Source organism: Fusarium phalaenopsidis, assembly GCF_050370095.1.
Source record: "Fusarium phalaenopsidis strain FUZ10S chromosome Unknown contig_32302, whole genome shotgun sequence".
NCBI classification, from domain to species: domain Eukaryota; kingdom Fungi; phylum Ascomycota; class Sordariomycetes; order Hypocreales; family Nectriaceae; genus Fusarium; species Fusarium phalaenopsidis.
This window is the reverse complement of record NW_028145405.1, coordinates 4040448-4064603: the sequence shown is the minus strand read 5'-3', so window position 1 is coordinate 4064603 and position 24156 is coordinate 4040448. Positions and strand designations below refer to the sequence as shown.

At 53.9% G+C, this 24156-nt stretch overlaps 9 protein-coding genes across 9 annotated transcripts; 5 read left to right on the top strand and 4 right to left on the bottom strand.

The window, feature by feature from the left end:
- Positions 1-98: 98 nt before the first annotated feature.
- LRP88_08615 (major facilitator superfamily domain-containing protein) lies at positions 99-2325 on the bottom strand (the record flags this gene model as incomplete). The annotated part of the gene is made up of 7 exons (XM_083245118.1): positions 99-323; positions 372-829; positions 886-943; positions 997-1035; positions 1084-1559; positions 1627-2009; positions 2060-2325. 7 exons carry the CDS (start codon positions 2323-2325, stop codon positions 99-101), a joined length of 1905 nt encoding a protein of 634 aa, XP_083099612.1.
- A 3786-nt stretch (positions 2326-6111) lies between these two features.
- LRP88_08614 (Choline/Carnitine o-acyltransferase-domain-containing protein) lies at positions 6112-8789 on the top strand (the record flags this gene model as incomplete). The annotated part of the gene is made up of 3 exons (XM_083245117.1): positions 6112-6547; positions 6597-8579; positions 8635-8789. The coding sequence occupies 3 exons, from the start codon at positions 6112-6114 to the stop codon at positions 8787-8789; spliced, it is 2574 nt and encodes an 857-aa protein (XP_083099611.1).
- Positions 8790-9555: 766 nt separating this feature from the next.
- On the bottom strand, positions 9556-11660 carry LRP88_08613 (kinetochore CENP-C fungal-like protein; the record flags this gene model as incomplete). Its single annotated transcript, XM_083245116.1, has 3 exons — positions 9556-9677; positions 9729-11509; positions 11584-11660. The coding sequence occupies 3 exons, from the start codon at positions 11658-11660 to the stop codon at positions 9556-9558; spliced, it is 1980 nt and encodes a 659-aa protein (XP_083099610.1).
- Positions 11661-12482: 822 nt separating this feature from the next.
- On the bottom strand, positions 12483-13372 carry LRP88_08612 (uncharacterized protein; the record flags this gene model as incomplete). The annotated part of the gene is made up of 2 exons (XM_083245115.1): positions 12483-13121; positions 13169-13372. 2 exons carry the CDS (start codon positions 13370-13372, stop codon positions 12483-12485), a joined length of 843 nt encoding a protein of 280 aa, XP_083099609.1.
- Positions 13373-13825: 453 nt separating this feature from the next.
- LRP88_08611 (uncharacterized protein) lies at positions 13826-15085 on the top strand (the record flags this gene model as incomplete). The annotated part of the gene is made up of 2 exons (XM_083245114.1): positions 13826-14590; positions 14672-15085. The coding sequence occupies 2 exons, from the start codon at positions 13826-13828 to the stop codon at positions 15083-15085; spliced, it is 1179 nt and encodes a 392-aa protein (XP_083099608.1).
- Positions 15086-16605: 1520 nt separating this feature from the next.
- LRP88_08610 (uncharacterized protein) lies at positions 16606-17517 on the top strand (the record flags this gene model as incomplete). Its single annotated transcript, XM_083245113.1, has 1 exon — positions 16606-17517. The coding sequence occupies one exon, from the start codon at positions 16606-16608 to the stop codon at positions 17515-17517; it is 912 nt and encodes a 303-aa protein (XP_083099607.1).
- Positions 17518-17935: 418 nt separating this feature from the next.
- Positions 17936-18970, top strand: LRP88_08609 (ribonuclease H2 catalytic subunit RNH201; the record flags this gene model as incomplete). The annotated part of the gene is made up of 1 exon (XM_083245112.1): positions 17936-18970. One exon carries the CDS (start codon positions 17936-17938, stop codon positions 18968-18970), a length of 1035 nt encoding a protein of 344 aa, XP_083099606.1.
- A 216-nt stretch (positions 18971-19186) lies between these two features.
- On the bottom strand, positions 19187-21954 carry LRP88_08608 (dynamin-like GTPase SEY1; the record flags this gene model as incomplete). The annotated part of the gene is made up of 4 exons (XM_083245111.1): positions 19187-19488; positions 19541-21288; positions 21341-21784; positions 21863-21954. 4 exons carry the CDS (start codon positions 21952-21954, stop codon positions 19187-19189), a joined length of 2586 nt encoding a protein of 861 aa, XP_083099605.1.
- A 923-nt stretch (positions 21955-22877) lies between these two features.
- On the top strand, positions 22878-24016 carry LRP88_08607 (carboxymethylenebutenolidase; the record flags this gene model as incomplete). The annotated part of the gene is made up of 6 exons (XM_083245110.1): positions 22878-22941; positions 23003-23045; positions 23097-23137; positions 23207-23358; positions 23406-23531; positions 23591-24016. 6 exons carry the CDS (start codon positions 22878-22880, stop codon positions 24014-24016), a joined length of 852 nt encoding a protein of 283 aa, XP_083099604.1.
- Between the last annotated feature and the right edge of the window lie 140 nt (positions 24017-24156).

Genomic DNA, 24156 nt, shown 5'->3' with positions numbered 1-24156 from the left:
TTGAGAAATGTCATGGTTAAACAAATCGCTGTCTAAATGCTATGTCAATGCCCAACCTGTGAAATCAACTACAACTCTATCACACTCGATAGTATAGTCTAGACTTGCTGGCCACCCCGCTCTCCCGAGCCTGTGCTTCCTGACCATCCTCCGCCATGCGAGCTCTCAAGTCTATATCCGGCCTTTTCAACTCCGAACTTCTCCTGACCTCTAAGCAGCTTGAGAAGATAAGAACCTTGAACCACGATGTCTGTTGGGCCCTCCGAGCTGGGAGGACCCTGGCCAAGCTTGACATTGCCAAGACAGGCAGCGAATGGGAATGCCTGATAAAAGGTTAGCTGGCGGTCGAGGACAGAGAGGTGTAGACTTACCAGTGCGACGAACGGGGTGATGGCAACAAATGCCCACACAACGCCCATCTTGGCATCGTGGATAGCCTGTCCCTTGAGCTCGCTGGATGATGACGACGACTGAACCTCAGTAAAGTCACTGCTGCTCGAGTCGATCCCAGAAGTGTTGTTAAAGACAGTCGACATGATGGTCAACCCAATAGTGCCGCCGAAAGGAACAGCAACAGCCATCAAGCCGATGACCGAAGCACGGAGGTTCTTGAACAGGCCAATTCCATGAAGTGGTGAGGCCATGAATCGCATACCGCTGCCGCAGCCGACAAGAGCCATCATTCCAAAGATGGTGCTGAGCTTCTCGGCCCAAATAGCCCAACCAAGCAGGCCGATACCGATCGCTTCCACTAGAGTTCCTAGGAACACACAGGGAAAGGTCATACGGGGCCACCGGTTGCACATGAAAGAGCAGATGTAAACACCAACTATATGAGTGTGAGCAATGAATTCGCAGTGCGTTGGGTTAGCTGAGGGGACAAACCTCCCAGTCCAGGAACAAAGTACAGGAGCTGTACACCGGCCTTGTCGGGCTCGTAACCCTGTGATATCGTTAGTTTGCTTCTTGCGCGAACATGGGCCAAAAACAACATACCCTAACAGCAATGAAGTAGATATTGCAGAAGTAGAGCACCTATCCAAGTTAGAAACGTACACTATATCAAGAAAGATCAGCACTTACTGCGTACATGCCCATTCCTGTGGCACACTCGCAGTAGAAGAGAAGACCAATGTCTCTGTGAGAAATCAAGTCCCAGGGAATCATCGCCCGCTGCCAGGGAAGCTTCTCAGCCATGGTGTTTCCGGGAGCCAAGAGATACTCCCAGTACAGAAAGACACCGGTGCAGACGACTCCAAGAACGAGGGGGACGATCACAGCGGCCGATCCCCAGGGGTAGGTTGCACCGCCCCAAGTCATGGCGAGGATGATGAGGCCAAAGCCAAAGATGAACAGAAGCTGACCACCAACATCCACCGTCTTGAGCCTGGCAATGAACTTGGTCCTCCTTCCGGTTTCGGCAGTTTCGTTGAGCTCGGGGATGGGCTGAGGACCGAGAAGCTCTTTGCGCAGCAGAAAGAAAATGATGACAAGAGCCACCACAGCAATGGGAAGGTTAATGGCAAAGCACCATCTCCAGTCCGCGTTGGTAAGATATCCTAACAGTCCATGTCAGTCCCGGCTATCTCCAAAGCGATGCGAAAACAAAAAGGAATAGTAACTTACCACCGATGACCGGGCCAATTGCATAAGAAATGCCACCAACAAGCGCAAAGATGGCCCAATTCCTGGCGTTCTCCTGTAGTGAGACCTTGTCGGCCAGAATGGTACGAACAACAACATTCAGGCCTGCTGCTGCAAGACCCTGGAAGCCTCGACCGAGTAGAAGAACTGGGAACGCATTGGTAGGGGCGCCTGTACAGAGCGCGCTGCCGATCAGCATGAAGATGACGGCTGCGTTGAGGGAGGCGTTTCGGCCAAATACATCAGCCATCTGTGCCCAGAAGGGAATGAAGGCGGCCGAAGTGAGGTTGAATGATGAGACGATCCAGTTTAGTTGTGAGATTTCATTAAAATCACCGGCAATCCAAGGCAGAGCGCTTGCGATACTAAAAAAGAGATTAGCACTGTTGAGGTTACCAAGTGACAGATTGCATACATTGTCGAGTCGAGGGCTTGAAGGGCAAAGGGTGCCACGAGGCCAAGAATGATCTTCCATCGGTATTTCGTAGCGGCTTTCTCGTCTGCAGCGCAAGTTGGGCATGGCTCATTTGAGGGCTCAGAGCCATCGCGGTGAATGCATTGTGGTTGTTGTTTATTTGTCGTCTCAGGCCGAGTCTCTTGGAGTTCCATGGGGGGCGCGGGTGGCGCCGTTGACGCTTTATTACGCTGTGACCGAATGGCCTTTTTGACCAACGAGATCATGATGCTTTATTAGTCTGATGAAAGCTAAGATTGATGAATGCTATTAGGGAGAGAAGGTTGAGCGAGAGGAGGTAGTCAAGGGGGTTGAATAGTTGAAGAGTCGGATATGGGGTTTGAGATGGAACTTAGAGAAGTGAGGCCAAACAACTGTATTTATCATAAAACTAGAGAACAACCTTGTTCATGGATTCATCATCAACGTCCCACAATATCCCCAAGTTGTGGGTTATTCATTGAAGCTTGGGTAGATCCATTAGCTACTGGGAGGCTGAGGCGTAATTCCCGAACATATCTCGAATGGCTTTTCCTATTCTAGAAGACAAATAAAGATTTGAGCCAATGGAGAACCATGGGGACCTTTTTTCAAGGTTGTAATGCGGTCGGATTGACCGTTGCTATGCTCGTAGGGCTGTGAAACGAGGCAGAAGTGGACCTCGAATGGCTTTCCTAAAATGGAATAGCGCCTATCATTCTCGAATGGAACTCCGAAATAAGTTAGCGCGTTTTCTTGACAGCTCGAATGAGATGCTCATTCTGGAAAAATCTCCTGGCAGTTTTCAATCGTAGACGACAACTGATGGAAATCATCACCATCTCCCTGTCATGGAGCTACGCGATCTTACTCGTTGCGACGTAGATGAGGCCTCCCCAGGCGAAAAACGTACCGGTATCCGTATGATATTCATCTTCCAGTGCTGGCCGCGTAAGATCACATTACTAGACCGTCTACCATTACGGCCATCATATCAGGCAGACTGGGCTGTGATTAGATAGATGGTTTTGTGCCTAGAATAGTGCATGAGAATTTGGCGCGTTGACAAAGCTTGCCGATAATGCCAAAGGAGAGCATGAGCGGCTATGAAGCAACGAAGCGCACCATACCTGGTCAACTAGAGGCAGACACTCTGCAAGAAAGGAGCAATTTCCAGTCAAGAATCAGCGAAGTCGGTTGCGGACTGAAGTTGAGGAGGCTGCCATCTTATGTACAAGGTAATGATAGTGGGTCCCGCTCACTTGTCCGGAGTAGCCCCATACCGTCCGGCTTTTCCTGAGTGTGGATCGAACCGGGGCCGGGTCCGGGCCTCCGGAAGATGAACAGCAGGGCCGGCCAAGGGCCCAGTTCGGTGGGACGGCTGGGGAACAACGCCGGGGTTTCGGATCAAACAATGACATCATAGAGCACGTGATCGGTCACCTGACATAATCCAAAAACCTCGGCTGAAAGCCGAGCTGCAAGATATCCAAGCACCAGCTGGTACACGCTTGAAATGGCGTTGCAGAATCAAATTTCCTCGAGATCAAACAAGAGAATCTAGCCCCAGTAATGAAAATTCTTCTATAGATACAATACTCATGCCGAGAGATGCCCGTTTTGAGGCAACAACAGGGTGCAAGGTCCAAGGTGCAAGCAGGAAGGTGCAAGGCAGGGTTACCCCGCGGGATCCCCCATCTTCCTTCCCCCAATTGCCACGCTGGACGAGCGCCCTCCTCAAGCCAGAACCCAAGAAAAGAAGTAAAAATTTCCCCATGAACAATGTTTCGGCCTCGAGCGTTCGTCCAACAACCTAGCAAATCCTGCAGGCCTTCAATGACACGCCATCCAGTCATCTTTGGAGGATCTAATCCACCCACACACACTGTCTGCTCTCTTCCGTGGTGCCCGTCATCGGCCTGCTTTTTTGGTGCCGCTCCCCACTGCGGGAACCACGTTTCGGGGCGCGGCCATGACGAAATGAAGCTGTGGTATCGAAGCTTTTTTTGCCTGGCGTCCTTTGGACCGAACCGAGAACGGCCCTGACCGTGGCCGGCCGTCCCAGCCGTTCGCTGTCCGTCCAGCAAGGCACACCCTCTAGGACCGGCTCCGTTGGCCCTCGGGAATGCGAACACTGCCCAGCAGCATGGAGACCAGTACCGCAATGTTATTCCCTGTCAGATCTGAAAGCTCTGCGCTGTTGTCGGTTCCCTACCTTCCCTTGCCATCTCTCGGCTTGGCTCCTTGCCACACACCCTTGATTGTTATCACACCCTCTTGAACAATCCTCGTACAGGACATCAAAGTCTTCATTCCGTCTCGGATAGCACCGGTATCACAGCGGAATTTTCTCGAGCAAGAAGCAACCCGGAGAAATAACCACAAGCCATGATTTTGAGGCCTCTCCGTGTGAGCTTTACCCAGCGCTCCCGCTTGCGTCGGCCATGCCGGTCGCGAGCAAGTCTAGCCTAGAACACGCCCCGGATCGTCAAACTTGCTGCCGGCACCGAAATGTGGCCCAGAGAGTCTGCGATCCCTGGATACTAATCGGCCAGGTATGAATGGGCCAGCGTCAGCCCAGGCGACGAGTGCGACCCATGACGCCGGGGCCGGTCTTCTCCAAGTCCCACTCTAGCTGTCTTGAATTCGCAAGCGACCATCGCGCCCACCCAAACATAGTGACACCAGGAACGTCCATCAGATCAGATCAGATAACCTTTCAAACTCTGGCCGGCACATGAAAAACATCAGACCATTAGACCGCGGCACTCGACTGCCCCCGGGCATCTCGAGGGCGCGTGCGCACAGCAGCAGGAGGACACAAACAGCCACAAGAGAGGGGAAGAGAGACATGGCATTGCCACCTGACGAGACCCCAACTTCGGTAATGCTCTCGCAGCTGATTTCCCCTCATCACAGGCTGAATCGTGGGGTTCGGGGTTCAGCGTTCAGACTGTCATCCCAGGCCGGACACTCTCCGTCATAAGCTGGCCAAAACGCTGGAGAAGCACACCTATCCAGCCAGTTACACGCCGCCCCTCGGCCTCCAACTTGTCTTGGGAGTGGATCCTGTTTAGACCGTCCCCGGTCCAGGCTTAGGCCGATTGCCTCTGCTCTCCATCACGGCTCCGAGTCTGGCACCGTTATTGCCAACATCCCGTCGTCCGAAGACAACCTCCAGCTTAGACGGCCTCTGACTGCTGCAAGGCCACTGCTCGGGAGCCTTCCGTGACGGCACAGCGCCCCTCCAACCCGAGCGACACGTTGCGAAGAACCGTTCCTAGCTCTCCCAGGTACCTACTTGTCTGCTCTTGGATGCCACCCGTTTGTCCAGGTACATAGCCGGCCAGCCTCGTGCTTCTTTTGATGCCTCGAGTCCCCTGCCCTGTCGCAACCTGCCTCAGACGTTTTGTCTAGTGATACCGTCCCACCGACTCGGCATCAACTTGTTATTACCGGCTCTCGTCTTGTTCGGGGTTTTCTCGCCTTCTGCATAGCTGCGCGCTGTGGCTCCGTCCCGTCCCCGGTAAGTCTCCGTGCCTGGATCGTTCTACCTCGATGCTCCCTGCACCCACGTTCGTTCGGCACTGCTGGCTGTCGGACCTGCGGAGGAGTCTCATCACCTACCATTTGCCTTGACAGGCCTGCTGGCCCTATCACAACCGTTGCCTGCCCTCACTCCCCCAGAAGCCATCCCACTTGCTCGGCTACCCCCAGTTGAGTGCGGAGGGTGTGCGGAGGGTGCGTGGCGGGTCCACTTGACTCTTGTCTAAGTCAGCGAGGTCATGACCGTTTGCTTTATATCAGAGCCCTGTGCCCTCTCGAGTTGATCCTTTGGACTCTTGTTACCCATCAACCCATCTCTTCCAATACTAGAATGCCCATCGTGTAATGCCAGACTATTTCCTCCAAGAAAACTGTCACTACTTTTACCGCACCGCTCTCCGCGGCCTTAACGTTAGCACAAGCGTGTCACCTCTTTACGCTTAGACTTCGTTTTCTCATCGACTCCTACGACCCTCACAACTGACACCATGACTCAAGTCCGCACCTTCACCCTTCCCCAGCCTCTTGGAGAGAGACTCTCTGAGCCTACTCCCAAGTCGGCACCCATCGACGCCTCGGTTCCTCGTTCTGTCCCTGAGATCCCCGAACTTCCTCAACAACGACGTGACTCGTCCGCCAGACTTAACGGCGACTACAAGCGAGTTCCCATGGCTACCTACAACGAGTCCAAGAAGGAGGGCGGCATCACCTTCTCCGGTCAGGACAAGCTCCCGAAGCTCCCCATCCCTGAGCTGGATGCCACCTGCAAGCGATACCTCGAAGCCCTTAAGCCCCTCCAGACGGCCCGGGAGCACGCAGAGACTCAGCATGCTGTGAACGAGTTCCTCAAGGGCGATGGCCCTGAGCTGCAGGAGAAGCTGAAGGCTTATGCCCAGGGAAAGACCAGCTACATTGAGCAGTTTTGTATGTACCACCCCCTTCACTCTCTCAAACCATCACTAACACTTGACAGGGTATGATTCCTACCTGAACTACGACAACCCCGTTGTTCTCAACCTCAACCCCTTCTTCCTCCTGGAGGATGATCCGACCCCCGCTCGCAACAACCAGGTCACCCGAGCGGCATCCCTAGTTGTCTCATCCCTCGAGTTTGTTCGAGCCGTCCGTAAAGAGGAGCTTGCCCCAGACAGGATCAAGGGCACCCCCCTCTGCATGTACCAGTTTTCACGACTTTTCGGCACTGCCCGAGTCCCTACTGAGGCCGGTTGCCAGATTGAGCAAGACCCCGAGTCGAAACACATTGTCGTCATGTGCCATGGCCAGTTCTACTGGTTTGATGTCTTGGACGACAACTCGGATCTCATCATGTCCGAGAAGGACATTTCCATCAACCTCCAGACCATCATCGATGATGCCACTCAAATCCCCATTCAGGAGGCTGCAAAGGGCGCCCTGGGTGTCCTGAGCACTGAGAACCGCAAGGTCTGGTCCGGACTTCGAGACGTCCTGACCAGTGAGCCTGATTCCAACAACGCTGACTCCCTCGGCATTGTTGACTCGGCTCTCTTCGTCCTCTGCCTGGACTACACGGAGCCTGCCGATGCTGCTGCTCTGTGCCAGAACATGCTTTGCGGTACCAGTGAGATTGAGAAGGGCGTCCAAATCGGAACTTGCACCAACCGCTGGTATGACAAGCTCCAGATCATTGTCTGCAAGAACGGAAGCGCCGGGATCAACTTTGAGCACACGGGCGTCGACGGTCACACGGTTCTGCGGTTCGCTAGTGACGTTTATACCGACACCATCCTCCGTTTCGCCCGCACTATCAACGGCATGGCCCCTTCGCTCTGGGCCTCATCCAGTCCGGATCCCTCCAAGCGTGACCCTGAGAGCTTTGGCGATGTCAGCGTTACCCCCCGGAAGCTCGAGTGGGACATGATTCCTGAACTCAGCGTCGCCGTCCGATTTGCTGAGACTAGGTTGGCCGACTTGATTGAGCAGAACGAGTTCCAGACCCTGGACTTTAGCCACTATGGAAAGAATTTCATCACTTCGATGGGTTTCTCCCCTGATGCCTTTGTCCAGATGGCTTTCCAGGCCGCCTACTACGGTCTGTATGGCCGAGTTGAGTGCACCTACGAGCCGGCCATGACCAAGATGTTCTTGCACGGCCGAACCGAGGCCATCCGAACTGTCTCTCCCGAGGTTGTCGACTTTGTCCAGAGCTTCTGGGCTGAAAACCCGGCCGAGTCCAAGATCGAGGCGCTCAAGAAGGCTTGCCAGAAGCACACTGCCAACACCCGACAGTGCTCCAAGGCTGAGGGTTGCGATCGCCACCTCTATGCCCTCTTCTCTGTGTGGCAGAGGAGCCTGGATGAGGACCTTGACAGCAACTTGAACAGCACAGGTTACTCTAGCCCCGATGGATACTCGGACCGTGTGGGATCGCCCGTCAGCAACGGTTCATTCCCATCTACAGATGGTGTCGAGGTGAAGCCCTCCTCGCGCGAACGCGGATACAGCACCAACTCTCGTTCGCGGGATCAGAACCCCCTGCCTCTCATGTTTGCCGACTCTGGATGGGACAAGCTGAACAACACCATCATCTCTACGTCCAACTGCGGAAACCCTGCTCTTCGCCAGTTTGGATTCGGTCCTACCTCTGGAGATGGCTTCGGTATTGGATACATTATCAAGGATGATGGACTCGCCATCTGCGTTGCCAGCAAGCATCGCCAGACCAAGCGTTTTGTCGACACCCTCGAGAGCTACCTCCTCGAGATCCGCCGCATCCTGCGCATTAGCAACCGCAAGATGTCTACCGGCAAGGCCAGCCGTGCGCGTGAGGTCGAGGTCGAGAGGCCCAAACCCATTAGCCGAGTTAAGAGCCGTGGACGCCCCATCACCGCCATTGACAGCCTCCGCTCTGCTACTGGTACAACGTCTCCCACCAACGAGAGCAGTACCTTTAGTGAGGATGACGAGATGGGTGGATGTAAGTTTCCAAGCCAAATCCTTTGTATACAAATTGTTACTAACAATATTTTCAGATGGTTTCTTTGACGCTGGCATGCTTCTGCAGGCTCTCAAGGCTCGCCACGTGCAGTTTGAGACGACTACGGAGACGCGGGCTTCGGAGCGGGCGGCGCAGGCACAGGCCCGTCGTCGTGATATTGGAAAGAAGTTGAGGCTGATTGATTACTGAGCATCTTATTACATGACATCGCATTGCATGGTGTTTTCGGAGCACATGTTTTGTCTTTGGACAGGCAGGAAGGGAGCCTGATGAGTGTTTTGTGTGTGTCTTGGGCGCCTAGGAGCAAGTTTGTCTCTACGAGCTAGAGTACGGCTTTGTCTTTTTTGGAGATTGCTATTTGAAGTCTGAGTGGGCTGATAAGCTTGGCTACACTTCACCAGAGTAGATGAACTCGAGGTTAACATTTTCAACCATGATGTGGATCTTTGACAGTGACCTATTTGACGTCCTACGTGCATGCATCGTGAACAAGCGTTCCTGAGTTGGTGGCGGGATGAATAGCTGAGTTGGTGTGTTTTGTTGTCTTGAAGATCCGCTCCTGAGGTGAAGCTGTCATCAGATACTCATCTCAATGTTTATCGCTCACACGTCCTGAATGGATCGCTATTTGTCAATGCCAGCTCGACCTGGACGCGACCGCAAATTCATTACAGCAAGCCCGCGACTTGAATTGCCTTGTTTCATGAATGGTATACAACCTAACCGCCCTAACAACACATAAATCGTAACGTCGACCTCTTGTCTGATACAACCCCTTTCGAGGCCAGAATTCGACTTGGCTTATAACCCACGCGTCCTGAGGTTACCAACAAAAAAAGAGGGATGCCTCCAGCAAGAAAAACTCCTTTTCCCCTGCGCCGTTCGACTTAACGGCAACAGGTCCCAGTATATACACGAAACTCCTCCCAGGGGTACAACACCGTCTCGCACACGATCATGCCATTACGGATAGTTGGGACTGCTCCCCTTCTGTTGGTTGGGATGTCACCTCGCATCCCTGGGAAAAGAAGATGCGAGCGGGCTTGTCGTAGTCGTTTGTTATGCTGTAGTAGTTTCCTGCAAGGGAGTTAGTCACTGGTAATCTCGACATTGAAGGGGTCAACACACCTCTTGGTACAAACCACATGCCTCCGGCAGAGAGCCGGAACGAAGCTTCGTTGACCGTAACAAGCACCTTTCCAGAATGCAGAAAGAAGACCATGTGCATCTTGCGCGAGTTCTTTGGGCGCTTATCGGAGCCCGGAGGTAGATCGACAATACCAGCACCAATAAACGGCGTCGTGAGTGTCTTGGCGAAACGGAACGTCGTGTCGTGGATGTCCTTAGTCTGAATGGCGTTGCCTGCTATCGCCACACGATCCTCCATGACCTCGACAGGCTCGTCATCGGCCGGGGGGTGTAGCTCGTGCTCCGGCTCCCAGAGGATGACCTCGCCATTGACAACGCCTGGGTTGAGCTCCCAGTCCTCGAGTTCAACCTCTGGAGCACGTTTGGGTCTGCCCTTTGCACGGCCCCTGGCCTTCTTAACAGGCGCCTCCTCTTGAGGTTTGCGGATAACCTCCTTGATGGTGGTCAGCACAAACTTATCCCGGCCCGTCACACCGTCAAACTCTTCCTCCTCCTGGACAACCTTGTCACCTCTCCACCAGTCTAGAGGCTTGAAAGAGTGGCGGCCAGATCTCGTCGTCCGAACCTCTTCTGCGTCGTGACGAACAGACACGAGACCGCGTGACTTGGGCATTGGCGGGCCGCGCTGGAGAGCGGCGAACGAAGTCTCTCCAGCCTCTTCCGCTTGAGCTTTGCTGCGCGGTGGCCTTCCTTTGGGCCTGCCTGGAGCCTTTGATACAGCCGCCTTGGCTGGTTTTGAAGGCTTGACAGAGGTGGTACGCTGTTTCTTGGCCTGAGGAGCGCTCTCTTCGGGCTCTTGTTCTGAAACCTCATCTTCAGGCTGCTCAACCTCTTCTGGCTCCGGCTCCGCTCTTCGTTTTCTTGATGCTGGGGCTGCTTTGGGTTGCTTGGGCTGAGGTGCAGGCTTGTTCGGTTTTCTTCCTTTCTTGGATGCTACAGGCGCGGCCTCTTCCTCGGACTCCTCCTCAACAGGCTCCTCCTCGACTGGTTCCTCCTCCGGTTCTTGTTGCACAGGCTTGGGCCTTGGGGGTCGTCCACGGCTCTTCTTAGCTGCGACAGGCTGCTTTACGGGAGGTTCGTCTTCTTCTGAAGGGGGTTCTGAGTGCTCGGGTTCAGCCTCGGGCTCGGGCGACACAGAGTCTCCATGCATGGCCTCGACCATCTGCAGCGACTGCTCCAAAAGATCCATGTTGTCTGACACCTCTTCTTCCTGCTCAGGCTCGTCGGCGTCCTCTGTCTCGTCCGCATCTTCCTCCTCCTCCTCCTCGGGCAGCGAGCCATTGATTCCATTCGCGCCACCTCGTGGGCGTCCTGAGGGCTTGGCTCCGAAGTCGAGTTTTCGCGTCACGGTGGGATCACGCTCTTCGGCAATGGAGCGTCGTGTTGGCGACGAGAGGTGTTCTAGGTTTCGATTCCTTCGGGCAGGAGATAGTAATTGTGTCTTTAAGGGTGACCGACTGCGAGGAATAGGGTACGGTATGCTCCGCTCCTTAAGCAGAGTTCGTGGACCCGGTCCTGCACCTGTGGTCATGTTAGTCTTTGGTGGTGCCCGTGTGTGCATGGCTGAAGCTGGCGCACTCGTCTCAATGTCCATATCCTCGCTGCCTTGATCGTCGTCGTATTGATCATCATCGTCATCGTCGTCGTCTTGTTGATTGGCTCTGGAAGGTCCCCTCTCTGGCGAGGAGAGGAGGTCATCCAGCGGTTGCATGCCATATTCGTCGCGCTCTCCGGTATCAATCAATTCCACGCCTGTTTTTCTACAAATTCCATATTAGAGATCTGGGATTGACGCGCATGGCGAAAATGTCGAAATTGGCGGGCGCAAACTCACCGACCACGAACGCCGAGCTGGTGGAAAGCTTGCGGCTCGGCAGCCTCGCTGCGCCTGGGGCCACCGCGGGGGGCCATGATTTTTGTGTCGTCAGTGTTCTCTTGTGTTTGTTGGTCTTGAGACTCTGCGTCGTTTGGTGGGTCGTGATGCTGGCGTGTGAGGTCGAAAGTGGGATGCGACGAGAAATACAAGACGCGCCGGGTGACGCGGTTGGTGTTGTTGAAGACCGGGTCGGGAGCTTGGGGCGTGTTTAGAGGCCTGGTCCCCACCTCAGTTAATGCTCCCGTCGCCCAGTGGAGGCCACACACCGGCACAGTGGGCCAGGTACTTCGAGGTAGTACCACTACCACTACAACAACACACCAATCAAAGATTAATACGTCGAATAACAACTTGACAACAACAAAGCGAGTGTACATGCCTGCAGATACTTGAATCCTGCCTTGGGATGTGATCTGTGATTCAATTCTAGGCTGAAGCCACTCTGCGCTTTGTTAGACTTGGGCGAGACCTTTGCCAAGGCTCTTGATCCACGCCAGGTGTTCAACATTAAATTCAACTGATCATCTGTCCAGAGCCATGGTAAATCATGAGGCACAAAGACCTGGGGGCGCTGTTGTAATGAACCTTTTAAACAAGAAGCCCATGACAGACATAGTTCACCGACTAAGAACCAGTTACAAAGCCTGTATTTTTCAAACCACAAAATTCGATCCAGTGGCCAAGTATTGCCTCCAAGTGCATGACTTTCTTGTCTATCCAGACAACAACAACAACAATGACAACATAGCGCCAATTTCTAACACGGTTCAGTTGAAATATCCATATAAATACGCGGCTGCATTTATCGTTGCATGCTCATAAACCCACCCCTCAAACAACCTCCTTGTGCACCATAACTAATTATCCCACGACCGCAGCTTGGTACAATATTCTGAATTCGGCAACCCCCTCGCCTCCGTCACAATCCCTTCATCCTCAATCATGTCATCAAACAAGGCCAGATCAGAAGCCTTTTGGCCCCTAACGTCTCGAGCACCCAGCGCATTCATGAGAGCGTGCGGCTCCGTCCACGAAGAACCAAAGTCGACCAGCTGTCCGTTCCGAAAGTTGTCTATCCGAATGTCCCTGTTGTACACCTTTTGCCTATTTAGAGCTCTTATGCCTTTGAGTATCCTCTTTGCGCTCTTCTCGTTTACTCCAGAGTCTCCTGGCAAAAAGTCCTTGACGATGGCTCTCGGTCGACAACCACCTTCGACCGTTTGCTGAAAGTCAATATCGACATCGTCCAAGCCTAGGTCGACTCCTCGATCACTTAGTATTCTCTCGTCCGCCTTCTTCAGGAACATGTAGCCATGGCAAGGAACCGCAATTCCAGCCCTCAACTTCCCGCTCCTTATAGCGCCTTCGATTCGACCGTAAGCTCGACACTCGGCAAAAAAGGGGTCGGTATAGTAAGCTGCAGTGTCCAGAGGCGTGTCTTCACCCAGGAGGGGGCCCCAGTAGTACTCAGAGCTCCAAGGGTCGCAGAATTTGAACTGGCCAGATCAGCAACTTATGTTTTATACAACGAAGCCGTACGTACCACTTTGATAGCATATTGCTTCTTAAGTATGATAGCCCGAAATATATAAGCCTCGGCACTGGAGCCGTCACCCCTGTCTTCATCTAGCCTCTCCATCCATTGTATCGGAGATCGATGATGCTGGAACTGGTGTAGTTTCGGTCCCGTACATGGCGGTAGGTCGTTGATGGACGAGGCTTGGGTCTGGGGGCGTTTCCTCGGCATGCTGTGGTATGAACAGGTGTCTGTAACCTCACCAACCGGACAGCTCAACGATAATACCCTCATAGTAATACCCCTTCGATGATCGCTCAAGCTCGATGGCAGCGGCTCCTCCCACCTCTCGGAAACGAGGGAGCATCCGACGTGCATGGCGTGACGCTTCGGCGGCGGGGTCTCGACCAACCATGGGCGTGTATGCTGTCTCATTCAGCTCTCATCACCAACATGCAGCATCCGTGATGGTGTGTGCCGTGGGCCTCAGATCAGCTTGACTTCCTAATTTGATGACAGTGTCGGGTATCTCGACCAGCCTCGTCCGCGATTTGCGTCTTTTAAATAGCCCCCTGTCTCGGAATAGTCCTCGACTGGCTGATGTGATCTGTGCTACATTCCACGAGTCGTACGCTCTCGTAGTATTTATACCCCCTCCCGAACCCTCTTTTTACCTTCGACGGCATGGAGTCTCAGCCCTCAGCAACGTCCATCTTTGAACTCCTCACAGCCAAGAACCCCGAAGTTGTTCACCCTGAGCCAGATAGCAAGCCCCTTACAGCTTCCCGCAACTTTCACTGGCCTAAAGAACTTAGACCATGGAAGGAATTCGACTTCAAGACCCTAGAGGCTGTCTTTGCTGGCTCTCTGCTGGATGACGCCCGCCGATCCCGCCGATCTCTGCCAGCTTACCCAACCCTCTTCCCCGAGTCCGATTGTATCGTTACCGACGAGAAGTCAACAACAAGCTTGATCATCAAATGGAACGAGACCATTGTCAATACGGCTCTGATGTCTATTCGAAACGAGTTCCACCCAAGTATTTGGAACTCCAAAACGAGAAAGCACGAGGCTGAACCCCAAGTAAACAGCCGGGCGAAGCGCAAACAGCCACCCAGACGCAGCTCACAATCCTATCGTGTGCAAAAACCGAGTAAGCTACACATGTCCGTGAGGCCCGACTCTGGTGCCGTGCATCACGCCTTATCGCCAGACGAGCGTGGGTCTCCAGCCGTCCAGGAGAGATTCCCCAAGGAGTACAAGACGGCATCTAAATGGTGCAGTGAGAAGTTCTTCAGAAGCGGCTTCATCGACAAAAAGGGCCAAATGAAGGAGGCATTGATACAGAAGAATTACTTCATGCCCATCAGGCAGGCCTTTACTTACTGTGTCACCCACGGATGTCGTTACGGGTGCATCTTGACTTGTGGCGAGGCCTTCATCTTCCGGGTGAGACCGCGGGCAGCTGTTCCGAGTTCGTATTTGCAAGCGCAGTGTTTCTGAAGCAGTTGTAAGCTAATTAGATAAGAGAAAGGAGCCAGTAATAGCCACGAGGCTCTTCGAAGAAGTCTCGTGGATGATGGACTACTCGAATATGTCTCCATCCCCTGGACGAATCATCATCAAGGCGACCTCGACAGTTACAAAGACCTGACTGTGAACCTGGCACTGTGGTTCGTACACGTTCTCGCGGGGAATCGCTATTGGGTCGACTGGAGGTACTGCCCCCTGACTGCCGAGGAGCCGCAAGTAGGTCGGCTGTCCGAAGCGACCACAGAGCCGAGCTTTGAGTCTCGAGAATCTGACGACGAGTCGGATAGCTCTGAGACTACCGCGCCATTGGGCTACACGCCTATCTCTATGAAGGATGGGGAGGTTTCAGTGGGAGAGGATGCGATTCATTTCTCCTTCTCGGAAAGTCACGACTTTACCAAGGAGGCATGATTTGTCTTGCACCGAATTGAGATCAATACACGATATTGGAGCAACAATTCTTTCAAAGTTATGGAGGGTTGGCCAATCCAGATCGTTCATGACGTTGTTCTACTTTGACCCCCCTGGCCCCTGCCTTGACGCAGCTCCTAAGTCTTGTTCCTTCCTCTAAGATACTTGCGCGTTGCTGCTTCCCTATATAAGACGGAACATGTGATCACAGTCTGCCAGTGTCTATCCAGATCTTGGTATGAGTCCATTTGAGAATCTTCAAGATTTGCCAATCTATCGCATTCTTTTGACACCAATACGCCTTCATTATCTGTGCTATTATCATTATGTCGGAACCTTCCGAAGACCACTCTCCTCCGTCACCCCTAAATATTCTCCCGTTTGACAGCGAATACCCCAGCTCGTTGCCGACCGTAGAGATCAGGCATTCCAGTTCCGATTTGTGCGCTACTTGCTCAAGCCTGCCACTACAAGCAGTTCTTGGGGGAGTTACACCATCGATCGATATTCGAATAAAAGTTGCCGACGTTGGAACCTATTACCAGAAGCAGCCGGCCTACCCTCCTTGTGCCCTGTGCAGCCTGTTATGTGGCTCGCGCATAGACTCTCCAGAGCTTACCGAGAAACTCAATAACGATCAAGGCGGCGAAGAGCTTGTTGCATTGAGCTTTCTTCGTCACTGCTACAACACTATCGGTCATGGGACTCCAGCTACTTGTGGCAATGACTCCATCATGTTGACCCTCGCGCCATCAGGTTTCCACCGCAGCGACGTCCATCTTCTGCCTTCCATTCGACAGGCCCTGGAACAAGGTGCAAAGAACAAAGGGTGTCTAGTTGCTCGCAGGATCAATAGTCGTGAGCCACCGGGTATCACGGCCCGGATCGTTAGTCGAGAGTTTGACAGGTTGCTGGCCAGATCATGGGTTGCCTATTGTCAACATCACCACAAGCCACTGTGCTCAAGAACTGGCAGGGAAGTTGCAGGGCTTTGCTTGCTGGACTACCATTCGCTTCAAGTGAAGCCAGCTCCAGAACATGCCCCTTACGTCGCTCTGAGCTACGTATGGGGTTTCCCCGAGATGGCAGAATTGCCTTTCAGATTTGGTGGCATCACAAAATTCGGTGACCTGACCTCGCTCCCCTACACCCTTGCTGATGCTATTCGGGTTACTATCAAGTTGGGATTCCGATATCTCTGGATGGATCTGTGCTGCATCGACTAGGATCACGAGGGGGCCAGAGATCATCAGATGGAACAGATGAACCTGATATATCACAACGCAGAACTGACCATTATTGCTGCTGCCAGGAGCAGTGTGGAATACGGGCTGCCGGGAGTGGGAGCAGGATACCGCCCACGGAGCATACAGCAAGTTGTCAAGATTGGCAACATCGAAATAGTGCCCACCATGAGGCATCCTCACGCCGTGATCCAAACGTCAAAATGGTCGAAAAGGGCGTGGCCTTTCCAAGAAGGCATTCTCAGCCGTCGCCGCCTCGTTTTTACCGACGACCAAATGTACTTTGAATGCGACGGTATGAACTGTCATGAGAGCGTCACGAATGTGCCAAAAAGGAACGACCATTGGAGCAACTTGGAATACTGCCAGCAAATTGAGAGCTCGCTGGATCAGCTGCATGCTCCACACAAGCACGAATTCGATCGCACATTGCGACCTGGAATCCTGGGATGGAACGATAAGCGGCCCTTTGGCCAACCTGTCCGTCCGGGCTCGCATGCTGCCTTTGTGCGGTTCCTGGAAATGATCCAGGTATACTCGGCCAGGGAGCTACCGTGCCCTTCCGACGCCCTCAAGGCATTCGATGGTATCGCCAGCAAGTTTGAAGTTCTTCCGGACAGAATCGACCAGATCTGGGGCATTCCTTTCTATTGTAACGAAGAAAGGACCCTGGATGAGACTTTTGTGGCCGGGCTTGCTTGGAATCACACGGGAAGGGCGGGCTATAGCCTAGAAGAGCTGCCCAGGCCAAGGCACATATTCCCGACTTGGTCGTGGATGAACTGGTACGGCAAGGTCGAGTATCGTGAGCTTGATCTATACAAAGGCGGATACAAGTCTGCCTTCAGGAGTGCCGTGGCATCTGTTGTCCTGGAAGCCGACGACGGGTCACTGCTCACCCTTTCCGAGTACCTGGAGATTTTCCAGGCTGGAATCAACCGTTCCGACAACCCCAAGGCAGTCCGGTTAGAAGCATGGGTTTTCCCACCATCTGCTTTCGTTATCGTCGAAGGCTCTCACTTGACGTTGTTTGGGCATCTTACATGTCTACATATATCGATTGCAGATAATCCATTCTACGCAGGTCTGGCGAGTCTGGCCCAGAGGGGTTTGGAGTTTAAAACGGAATGGATATGCATTTATCTGGGCTCTGTCGAGAGCAAGAAGATCAGCCTGGTTGTCCGCTAGTCGTGCGACAGCTGGGAGCGGGTTGGTCTGCTTTTTACATGGGCCGACCAAGTAGACCAGTGGTGCGAGAACAACCCTCGGCGGAATATTCGCCTTATATGATTAGACATTGGCAAGATGAGCTTTGCCATGGAAGAGGTGGAGGCCGATAGCGATAAGATTGCTGTGTTGTTGTTGCTATACATGACAGAATTGAAGCGATGTTAGCGGGTTATAGGTACGTACCGAATGGAGTGGAGCGAAGGTGCTTAACGCGTCTCGACGCGTCTCGCTCAACTCCAACCTCATCATGATAGCCTAGTACTCAAATAAACTACTTGACCAGGACACATCCCCATTCACCAATTGACCTTGGTATCAGTTGTGATACCCACTACTGTTGACCTTGGCACTCACAAATCCGACTCGACCCTCCATCATGACAGACTCGCCATCAACTGACGATGTCCAAATGGACACCCCCGTGGACGCTCCCATCGACGACACTCCCTCCTCTTTGACCTATATCCCACCCTCAGTTCACACTGAAGCCGCCCTCGCCGGCGCCTCCTTCACCCACGTGGTCGTTCCGCCCTCTCTCCTCCCATCCTCCCCCGAGGATCCCGCTTCGGCTGTCCCATGCTGCCTCGGCGTCGACGAGGCCGGCCGCGGTCCTGTCCTCGGCCCCATGGTCTACGGCGTCTTCTTCCTCCCGCTGACCATCTCGGACTCTCTCCTCCGCGACACACACCACTTTGACGACTCCAAGGTCCTCACGCCTGCTGTCCGCTCCAAGCTCATGCGCACCATCTGCACCCCTGGCTCTGACCTGCACACCGAGTGCGGGTGGGCTATTAAGGCCCTCTCGGCGAGGGATATCAGCGCTGGCATGCTCCATCCTACGACACCTTATAATCTCAACGCCCAGGCCCTGGATGCCACTGTTGAGCTCATCAAGGCTGCCTACGCCGCTGGCGTCAACGTCCAGGAGATCTACGTCGACACTGTCGGACCCCCCGCCACCCACCAGGCCAAGCTGCAGCGTTTCTTCCCCACAGCAAAGATCACGGTGACGAAGAAGGCTGATAGCTTATTCGCATGCGTCAGTGCCGCTTCGGTATGCGCCAAGGTGACACGCGACGCGACCCTGGAGGTGCTATCCGAAGCAAAGGGCGAGCTCACCGAAGACGGTATGGGCTGGGGATCTGGATACTCGTCTGACAAGCGATGCACCGGGTGGATGAAGAACAGCATGCACCCGTTGTTCGGATGGGGTCATGAGTGCCGGTTTAGTTGGGGCACGTCCAAGGATATGCTCGAGGGCAAGGCGAATGGCGTCAAGGTTGAGTGGCCGCTAGAGGATGACGGCGAGACGAGCAGAGTTACAGACTTTTTTACTACGGCCGACAAGGATAAGGAGTCATCAGAGCTGGGTAATTGGTTTGGTACACCCGCAGGCTTGGAGGCATTCTAAGTGTTTTGAATCATGTTGAAGCGTCACAAGAGATATACATGGTTGGTAATGTCATGACAAAATAGGGGCGCAATGGAGGGATGTGTTTTTGGTTATCAAGTAGACATTATATCCTGTTTCATTCGCTAATCATGCCCGGGCAAGGTCTAGGTAGTTACACAACTAAACAACAGAAAAAAAAGAAGACAATTGACCTTTTCCCCAGGATCAATCACATCAGATATCATCGATGTCGTCGTCCCGCTGCGAAGAGTTGTTGTTGACCCTTCTCCCCCGGCTATCCAAGGTGTCCATGCTGATGTTGTCCGTGTCGTTGCGGGCAGGCATGCCAACCGCCTGGCGCGCAGTGTCCGAGTTGGTGATGAAGTCGCGGAGCTGCTGCTTGGCAATCTCGACGCCCTGCGTCGCCGCCGCGTTGCCCATCGACATCATAGGACCAAGGAGGTTGAGCGTGTAAGCCACGTAGGTGCCTCCTGCGAGGATGAGGATGAGAAGGCAGAGGAAGGGGTTGCGTAGAACTGGAGGCACAGTTAGTAAACATCAAGTTAATGAGTAATCGCAGACACGTACCCATAAAGATCTCGTTCCAGCCGAGGGCCAGGAGCAGGCCGTAAAAGTACCACGGAATCTGAGCCACTCCGCCGATGGCTCCACGCTTGGCCTCGACGTAAACTCCGTCGGCCGTCTTCTTGAACCTCACCACGAGATCCTGACGCTTGCCCTCGCTGAGAACAGTCATCTCCTCCTCGAGGCTCTTGCCGTCCTCCTCATCGATACCTCCGATGGGCGCCAGATCCTCCTCGTCACTGGCCTCGACGCCGCTTGGCTGCGGGCCAACAAAGCCAGGGAGGTCGGGTAGGCTGTTCGTCTCTGAGAGTCTGAACTTGGATAGCAGAGGGACGAGGGTGAGCGTCGACTCTCGCGCCTTGGTGTAGATGCCCTCAATGTCATCGGTGGGCCGCCATATCCGTGGCACACCGGCCTCGTCGTATCGGAACTTGTCCTCAAAGTTCTCTCGAAGCTTGAGCAGGATGTTGCCCTCCATCACCTCGTCCTCGATCTTCTCGCGGAGAGCAGTCCAGCTCTTTCGGCGTAACCGCCATGTGCCAATCTCGACCTCCTCGTTGGTAGCATCAAAGCTCTTGGCTCGCTCAGCGAAGCGACCCTCGGCCTCCTTGACGATGCCTGTGAAGACGTTCCAGACTCTGTCCCAAAGATCCTTCTCGGTAGGGGGCTTTTCGCCTGTCTCCGGCGCGCCTGAGCCGCCTCGACCACTACCCAGCTTGTTGAACTCGAGGCCAATCGCATCATTGAGTCGGGACTTGACCCATCGCTCAACCCGGGTCGCAAGTCGTCGCATCTCCTCCTTTCGCAGCTTGGCGCTCTCCTCATCCAGCTCCTTTTCAAACAGGGTGAGCTGCGACTCAAAGTTAGTCCAGGCCACGCCCTCAATGAACAGGCTCTGCGTCTCGACGCCAAAGATGTCCAAAGTCTTGCGCTTCTCATTGGCGACAATCTCGGCGAATTCATAGACACCACCGGCCTTTTGACCAGCCTTGACCTTGTTGGCAACTGCTTCGCCAAAGGCAGCGACACCGGCCTTGTGAGCTGCCGCCAGCTGTCCTTGGTAAAGAGCCTTGAGTCGAGCGTCAATCTTTCCTTCGAGCTCCTGCCTCTTACGACTATAAACGCCCTTGTGGTAGCGACTCGCTTGCACCTCAAAAGCCTTGATGCACTTCTGGCGAGCCTCGCTTCCAGATACACCGAGGTCGGGCAAGACGGTGGCAACACCCAGCGTCAATGCCTCGGCCTGCTTATCCTCGAGAGGCGCCACAATGAGATCAAAGTCAATCAAGACTTCCCTGGAAATCTCGTCGCAGCGGAACTGGGCCAGAAGCTCCTGCTGAGTGGGCAAATCGAGGTCCTTGTTGTTGACGATCTGATCCCAGATGCCCTCAGCGTAGACGGAAAAACCGTCGGCCGGGATGCGCCGGTGGTACTCGGCGAGGAAGAGGCCGCCCTCGAGCTCTTGATCGCCATGCAAGCCCGGCTTGCCGTGCCGGTGGCCCGCGGTGAACCTTGATCCCAGCTTCTGCACCTCCTCGGTGAACTTGTCGGCCTGCAGGATCTTGTGGGGCAGGGCGGCGAAACCAAAGTCAAAGTAGTCCTCGATCCGCGAGCCCTCGAGGCCTTGGGGCTTGGAGATGGACGACCAGATCTTTGTCAGGTCCTGGATCAGAGTGGTTCGGAGGTTGCCCAGGGGGGTGGTGCCGAGGTGGTCGCGGATGACGAAGAAGAGGAGGGACCTGGGAGTTGATCTAGGCAATGTTAGAGGTGGCACATGCATGCATCACACAGCGTCTAGCTTACTGCTTGTCCTTAAGGAAGAGCTGCAGGTTGACCTCGAAGACAGTCTTGAGCAGTCCCATGTTGGCTCCCTGGTACAAGCCGACCTGGTGCTCCCAGATGTTGAGGATCAGGACCTCGCTGGTGGCCAGGGCGAACAGGGCGCTCTTGCGCTCAAAGTCCTGGTCCTCGCCACGCTCTCGGCCGTCGGTGCCCTCGACGTCCATGACGAGGATGTTATCGGCCATCTTGGTGCCAGCGCTCTCCTCGCGCTTGTTCTTGGACATCCAGATGCCCTTTGTGGTCTGGCGACGCTCCGTCTCGGACATGACGGAGAACTCGGTGCCGAAGAGGTTGTTGAGCAGGGTCGACTTTCCGGTGGACTGGGAGCCAAAGACAGAGATGAGGTGGTAGTTGAAGCCAGACTCGGCGACCGAGGTGAGCTGGAGGTACTCGTTGAGGTTGTCGCTGCGAGGGAGGTGGTCGGTCAGTAAAGGCCAAAGTGGCGGTAGGAGGACCTAGTAAGAGCAGCATTGGGATGCATACTTGAACTCCTTGTCTTCGTCGATGACCTGGACGCCATGCTCATAGCTTCCGGCGCCTGGCTTCTCGCCGACGGCAGAGAAGTGGCCGTTCATGGTCTGCGATTTAGGTGCGGTTGCGGGTTGTTGGTGTTGTGTGTGTGGGATGTAGCAGAGACGGAGGGAGAGAGCTTAAACAGCTAATAAGTAAGGACGTGCATCCAGCCGTTGACAAAGCGTGGGCGGGAACCCCTTGGCAACGGGAAATAGAGAGGGAAAAAAGGCTGATATGACGAAGCTTGTTGCACAGACTTGATGTTGTAGCAACAATGAGGAGATCAAAGAATTTGAAGTAGAGTATACTGTATTTGTTGGGGCGAATAGTCGGGAAACCCGTCGGACGACCAAAAAGTTGTGACCACCTGGACAAACAAGACGGGACAGATGCAAGATCCTTGTGATGCAGCCAAGGTACGTACCTACCCTTCCCCCTCTGTCCCGCAGCACGTACCTCAAGCAAGCCAGAGCCAGCCCCTTAAAAGGTGGGAGCCCTTTTGCTTCATCCCTGCTCGTATGTGGGTGCTTCTGACCTTTGTCCACCAAAAAAAGGCGGTGCGAGGGTCCAGTCGGTACACATCACGCAGCGCAGCGGCCATGCAGTCACTGGCCAGGCCAATTCGCTGTCTCTTTCATGCATGCCTCGGTAGCACACCATGAATTCCACTTCCCAAGTATTCATGACATGCTGTCACATGTACTTGACCGTTGCTTTGTCATGTTTTCGCTGTATCTCATCGGAAACAGTTTATCCGTGCCCCGTTGCCCATGCGCGGAAAGCCCAGGATCGGTCCGTGTGCCGCTCCTGGAGACCTTGAATATCCGGCCAATCACGGTCCGCCTTCCCTTGACTGCAACACCCCGCCGAGGGGCACGGCATCTGAGGAGGGGAAGCTCATGAAGGCATCGACAATAGCTCACCATAGCATCAAACCGCTCTACTAGCCACTTTGGTATTGTCAATCGATTCAATTAAACTCAAAATGTTGATCAAGGAGTCTCACGTCGACGTCCCCACCTCTGCCAATGGCAAGGACAGCACTATGCGTAACTCGAACCTCGCTCAACTAGGTATTCCATAATATGACCAACTGACAACAATGATTAGGAATCTTTGTCTTTCATCCAACAATTCCCGGATACCCTAATGCGTATGTCTCATTCTCTCTGTTCTTATAGATCTTGACTAATCTGTATCCTAGACGTTTCCCAGGTGTATGCCTCTTTAGCGAGATTTACCAAGGTACCTATCAACTCATTAGCATCTCACAAGATGTATTGACAACTTGAGCACCAAGTTGACATCCATCAGTAACCGGTCCCGTCGCCCGTTTTGCCCGCCAAATCGCTGGCCAGGGCTACATTGTTGCTGCCCCTTCTTCCTACCACGACTTCACCGGTCCGGAACCCCTCAAGTACGACGTCGAAGACACGGACCGCGGCAACAAGTTCAAGATCGAAAAGGTACTACTCTATGAACCAATCCTCGCACGGTATCTAACTGCAAAAAGACACTCGAGTCCTACGATGCCGACTCATACGCCACTGTTGACCATCTCCTCTCCCTCCCAACCTGCACCGGTCTCATTGGAGCTACGGGAATGTGCCTTGGCGGCCACCTCGCCGTCCGCGCCGCTGTAAGTGACTGCGGTCCTTCTGTCTTTGACTTCATGAACTGTACTCACACCCAGTCCAGCTCGATCCTCGCATCACTGCTTGCGTCTCCTACTTCGCCACGGACATCCATTCCCGCACCCTTGGTCCCTATGACGCCCCCAACACCTCTTCCACTGCACCCGAAAACAGCAACCACACCCTGGACCTTTTCAGCAACTTCAAGGGCGAGGTTGCCATGATCTTCGGTGTCAAGGATACACATGTCCCCGATGCTGGGCGTGACCTTATCCGCGCCAAGCTGCGCGAGGCCGGTGTTGTTACCAGCTTCTATGAGTTCGCTTGGGCCCAGCATGCCTTCATCCGTGATGAACTCAGCAAGGGTCGCTACGACCCAGCCATCACCAAGATTTGCTTCGAGGTCTTGCTTGAACTCTTTGGCCGTGTCCTCAAGACGGATCTGGGAGCCAAGGACGGCAACGTGCCTCCTCCCGAGCATGTCTGTTAAGCTGCCTCCCGTTCTCACGTCTTATACAGGTGCAGTGTCTTCAGTAACGAGATGAATAAAAGTAATAGTGATCTAATTTCTTAACTTCGTAAAATATGAGCTGCCCGTTGAGCAATCCCATAGTCTGGATTCGTAAAACC